At 39.3% G+C, this 5,717-nt stretch overlaps 1 protein-coding gene across 1 annotated transcript in view; it reads right to left on the reverse strand.

Annotated features, from left to right (window-relative positions):
- Positions 1-203: 203 nt before the first annotated feature.
- The window catches only part of LOC145416304 (nuclear hormone receptor FTZ-F1-like), a 57,903-nt gene continuing 52,389 nt past the window's right edge, over positions 204-5,717 (reverse strand). Inside the window, exons 4-7 of the mRNA XM_080285304.1 lie at positions 5,687-5,717; positions 4,896-5,064; positions 4,457-4,557; positions 204-350 (exon numbers count right to left, since the gene is read on the reverse strand). The exon at positions 5,687-5,717 is cut by the window's right edge and continues 59 nt beyond it. Coding sequence (XP_080141430.1) covers positions 204-350; positions 4,457-4,557; positions 4,896-5,064; positions 5,687-5,717 — 448 coding nt within the window. The remainder of the gene's footprint in view (positions 351-4,456; positions 4,558-4,895; positions 5,065-5,686) is intronic.

The following is a 5,717-nucleotide window of genomic DNA, read 5'->3' on the forward strand; positions in this document are numbered from 1 at the left end:
ATAAACAAAACAAAATGGAATGAAACATGGTCAAGTTAGAGTGAATGCACTGTAACAATTTTTACCTCAACTGCAGTGAAAGGGGTTTGGACTACATGTCAGGTCAGAATGAACACACTATGGGGATGTTTACCTCCTTACAGACGCTGGTTCGCTGGACGGCTGATAAAGTAGGTGGCCACCTGTAACCCCCCTCGCATGTTTTATTTCCTCTTGGTGTGCAGCATCTCCATGAGCAAGGTCTGGGTGGGAGCTGCCCCATTTATGTGCTTGTAGTACAGGTATTTCTCTCCATTGTCCGCTATGTAATGAAGCTCAGGGAGAAGGTCCATCATTTTCTGGTACTTTTCCTGAGGAGTAAATGGAAAGGAGGGAAAAAAATTAGTACGCCCGAAGCTTCATTTGGAGCACATTGATTCAGTATGCTTGTGGAGATGGGAAGAAAATGTGAAGTTATATGACAACTTCCTTAATTTTCACCTCCAGTACTTCCGCCAAGGAACTGATACAGCGAGATCATTTATCATTATTGTTATCATCAGCAACAGCATTCTGATCCCCTTTCTCAGCTTAAGACGGGGTAAGGTAGGGTCCAGAAATAAAGAAACAAAGTAAGAAAATAACAGAATCATTATCATCATAATGTCTTCAACATTTGTGGAGATAAAACACAATACAGTACCTCCAACATAAACAATTACTAAATAAAAATATGTACAGTAATTACTCTTACCACCTTAACAAAACAATAATAATTTATCTTCCAACTGTATCAATCCTTAGAGAATGAGAGAGCTGCCCAAACACATAAGCACACACAGTACACTAAGCAAAGGTGGTCAAGTTAACACTCTGGGTAGAAGTCTCAATCACACATACATGTCTGAGCAACAATGAAGGACAAAAGTTCAACTGAAGATTCACCTTGCCCACTTGTAACTCTCCTCTGCTTGCTAATACTGTATTTCTAAGACTGAGGCTTAGTAGGTTTCTGCCCACTGATATAAAAGTCTATCTGTCTCTCTATTGCCAGACGCCTTAATTCCATAATGGGTGACCGTAAACAAATCGCCTCAACATTGCCCTGTCCCCTGCCATTTCACTGCCCTCCCCCCAGCTCACCCCACTCTCTCATATACCTCCTCACTCCGTGTGGAAAGGATGGAGTGCGAGAGATTAATGAGGAGAGTGTACATGAGTGAAGTGGAAGAGGGGAGAAGGAGGGGGAGGCTGAGGAAGAGATATAAATGTTTGCTTAATATTTCATTTCTTCTACTTGTCGCTTTCCTCTTTTGGCAAATATTCCTAAGCTGAGAGAGGCTTGGTATGTTTCTGTCCATAGATGATTCTCGTAAATATGACGTATCAGGGAGGAAAGTGACAAACATTCTCTAAGTGTGAAGTGGAGGCAGTGGAATATTCAATATTTGTCCTTTATTGTGCATGAAAAGGAATAGGAGGAAAGTAAATCTACCTTGAGCGGTTTCAGAACTCAAAGCAATAAATATAATATTTCGAATGTAAATATGTCAAGGAAGGGATAACTTTGTTGGGACAGGGTAGTAAAAGTGTGGATTACTTTGGATACACACAGGAGAAGAAGTACATTCGGCAATTACACACACACTGGCAAGTAACTGCAATAATCAACCAACATCTGAGCGACAATGAATGACAGAGAACACACCAGCTTTTTGTCCAGTTATGCCGAAAGATTATTGTTTTGTATTACTCTGATGTAAGTTACGTATAAACAACATCATAGAAACATTTAGTCAGGCAAAATCATGTGAGTTATTTTATTTCCATCATAACCTGTGGAATGAAAAATAACAGCCTGTCTGACATACCCAATTCTTCACCACAACAAAGTACCCAGAGTTTGTGAAATAAAATTCCATTACAACACTATTAAACACTTAGTGTATTGTATTCCATCTGGAGTACCTGCAGCACCATAAACAGCAGTAAATCATCTATGCAGTGTCTTTGTTCTGTTACTGTTACTGTGGCCCGAAGCTGATCTGGATGTGACCATGGTGAAATGCAGGCAGAAGCTGTTTTTCTCCTCCAGTCCACTAGCCTCCTCTTGGGGAACAGGAAAGGAGTTGAGGGATATTTGAAGACCCAGGCAGGAAAGCTGCCCAGTTATATTGGTGCCACCACATGAAGGCATCCTTCTCCAGCACTGTCTTCACTCTACTAAGCCTATGCTACCTGAACACCATAATATCATCTCTACTATGGATACTGTATGAGATGAGATCAAAATAGCACTGTATAAGCACAATACAGGGGCTGGCATACGAAGATAGGCAGGTAGGTTAAGCAAGGATTGTGTCTATGTCACAACCTATAACAGCCAAGGACATAAATCAATCGACAATTATATTCCATTCACTTCAACTTGGCTGTAAACCACCATTTTACCATCTTAAAATGTAATAAGACATCAACACTACAATATGATCCTACTCAGAAAGGATGTAGAGCCACAGCATTGTCTTATTTAGCAATCAGACTATGGGATATAAGCTGGCAAATGATAATCTCTGCCAAGTTAAGGTGAACAGACTATAGCAATCTAAAACTTATGATCCTACAAAGTGTCATGAACAGCCTTCTCCACCAACTCAAAAGTACTGACATCCAAAGTGCAGTTGGGGACAATGTTTGCTTAATATTTCACCTTTTCTACTTATCACTCTCCTCTAATGGCTAATATTCCTCAGCTGAGAAAGGCCTGGGATGTTTCTCTGCCCATAGACAGTTCTCCTTGATTTGATGTGTCAGGAAGGAAAATGTGAAGTACACAAAGGGGAATAATAGGCAAGCTTTGTCTCTTACTGCACACATCCAAAAAGAATCCTTAGACGGAAAGGTAGGTAACACATACAGCAAAGGAGTATGTATCACCCTTTTATATATATATATATATATATATATATATTGTGTGTGTGTGTGTGTGTGTGTGTGTATATATACATGCCTACCACATGCACGCACGCACACACCAAACCTCCGCCCTTCTGGAAACCAAGAATGAGTGAGGAAAACTGTCGACGCCACTGAGAGCCTGAAACCTGAAACAAAAGACTGGGCAGGACAGACGCCAATCGTTGAGTGGGAGTGAACAAGACACACATGAGAAAATGGAAATGCTCTTTGTATGTTTATGCTTATTTTGCAGTATATTTTTGTATATATTTAGGGCGTCTTACTCCACATTTAATATATATTTTTTTCTCATCAACTTAATTTTGGAATTAATAAAAATCTGTGTCAGCAACTGCCAACCAACTAGGTGATTGTAAAGTGACAAAAACTGAGTATAGCAAGGTCAATTATGTCAGTATAAATATGTTCAAAAACAATTCAAGATCTTGTATAAAAGCAGAAAAACTCAAATAATCACAAACCATAGCAAGAGTGAAGTTTAAGAATATGCAGTACAGATGATCAGGAAGAAAACAGAACTTAATTTTAAAAGTACACAAATTCAAGTACTGTACCAGAAATCATACAATATAACATAATTGGTGCAAAACAATTTACAACAAGACAAACTGGATAATATGATGCCATTTGAACAGAATTTTAAAAGGCAAGACATTAGTGCTAAACCTACAAACTGTGTGAGTTTGCTTTTCTATAACATACACTGCATAGAGCTGTCATCCCAAAGATACTGGGATATGCAATGCCAACTATGCATATACTGCAAAATGGAAATTTTGAAGGAAGTTACATTCTGAATAGCCACTGCAGCAACAAACCTCTTTTGCTTATAGCCAAATTTTGCCCTTTTCTTTAGGATGGCAAGCTAATAAGAAGCCACAGATTTACAAGAATAGTAATCTGTGTTTGGGCAACTTCAGAAAGGCAATTTTTTACATATAAAACACTGAAAATTATTCTGTAAACATTATGATTTTCTTACACATTCCTACTGTTCTGTTTTTACATACTGTACTCCTACTTTGTGTTGATAATGGCTAGAGGAATATTTTGGTACTGATATAGCATTATTAAAACTATTATGTAATTACTAATACAACTCACAGGCCTCAAAAACATCCATGTTACCCACAAAAAGTAATGCTTACCTAACAGTAGGAAGTAATTTTAAAAAATTAAGGGAAATGTTAAAAAAAAAAAAAAAAAGACAGGGATGATATGGTGCTGAAAAAAAACGCGGCAATGTAAGATTTGAAGAAGACAATGAGCAATAATAATAATAATAATAGTTGTAGTAGTAGTAGTAATAATAATAATAATAATAATAATAATAATAATAAAAAGAAACTGATACATGATCCAAAGGAAGGCTGGGACAGTTCAAAAAAATATGAAAATGAAGCAGACAAGAGAAAAACTGATGGAAGTAGATGAGCAAAAATATAGAAAATATGCATAGGTGAGCAAAAAAAAGTGATGATGATGATGCTATACATACCGTGTCATCAGGATAGACAGTGGCGCAGTACTCCATTAGCGCCTGTCTGATTTGGTCCTGCGCAGTACTAACTGTACGCCGATCACTCAAGAGCCGCACCTCTGGGGAAAGGAAAGGCATGGGGTCCTATGTTAGACTCAGCAGGGGTACACTCAGCTGCAGTCTGTTTTCACCTGGCAAATATCTGTATCCTCTTTTAGCTCACTTGATGGCCTGATGTAATTAGACTGGAGGGTTGATTTGACTGGTAACCAAGGAGACTCATTCCCACCTCATAACAGCTTTAACTTACCTTATTCCTATACTCTTATGACTCACAATTAGCTAATCTAAATAACTGTATAGCCAATACTCTCCAACCTTCCCTTAGATTTAAACCCTTACATACTAACCCTGTATATAAACACTGACAAACTGTGCACACAAAGCCAAGCCTCACCTGGGTTAAGGAGGATGACGAATTTTATGCAGACATACTCTGGAATATCAAACTTGAGATCTGCCAGCTTGGTTAGGATATTGTGGAAGCGGTCGGCGAACTGCGTGGTGCCCAGCAGCGCCAGGGACAGCAGGTCGAATTTCTGACCGTTAGGCAGTGTCGTCTCATCCTGGAATAAATACAATGTAATCAGACATGAACTATAATCTGTTCACTTTAACTGTATTGTATTTCCTCTAACTTGGCCCAGATTTCATCCTTTTCCAGGCTGAATTTATTAAGCAAAATCTCTCAGCATGCAATGACGTAACAGTTAGAAGGACATTGCATCACCAACAAATTTCATTCCTTTAACATTTATTTGGAACTTTTCTATCTATCCAACTATGCATCATTCCAGGAAGGGGTGGCCACTAACAAATCACTTCCATGTTGCCCTGTCCTCTGCCATCAGCCTCCCACTCTCCCATATACCTCTCCACCCCATCCCTCCACCTCATTCTCAGTCTCCCCTTCCCTGTTTCCCCTCCACCTCACATACACTCATCTAGTCAGTCTCTCATTCTCCATCACCTCCATCCCATCCCTCCCCCTCATTCTCAATTTTTCCCTCTCGCTTTCCCCCTCCATCTCCCTCACATACACTCTCCACATTGGTCTCATTCAACATCCTCTACACATGGCCAAATAGTCTCAGGGTAGTTTTAACATTTTGCAGCATATCCATAGCAACACCACAACACTCTTTCACTTCCTCATGTGACTCTTTCTCTCTCTCTCAATAGCAGTACCTGGAGTCTGTTGTGTATACGCTGATGGAGG

Source organism: Coenobita brevimanus, chromosome 105, assembly GCF_032717465.1.
Source record: "Coenobita brevimanus isolate Jiangsu-jjx chromosome 105, ASM3271746v2, whole genome shotgun sequence".
Taxonomy (NCBI): Eukaryota; Metazoa; Arthropoda; class Malacostraca; order Decapoda; family Coenobitidae; genus Coenobita; species Coenobita brevimanus.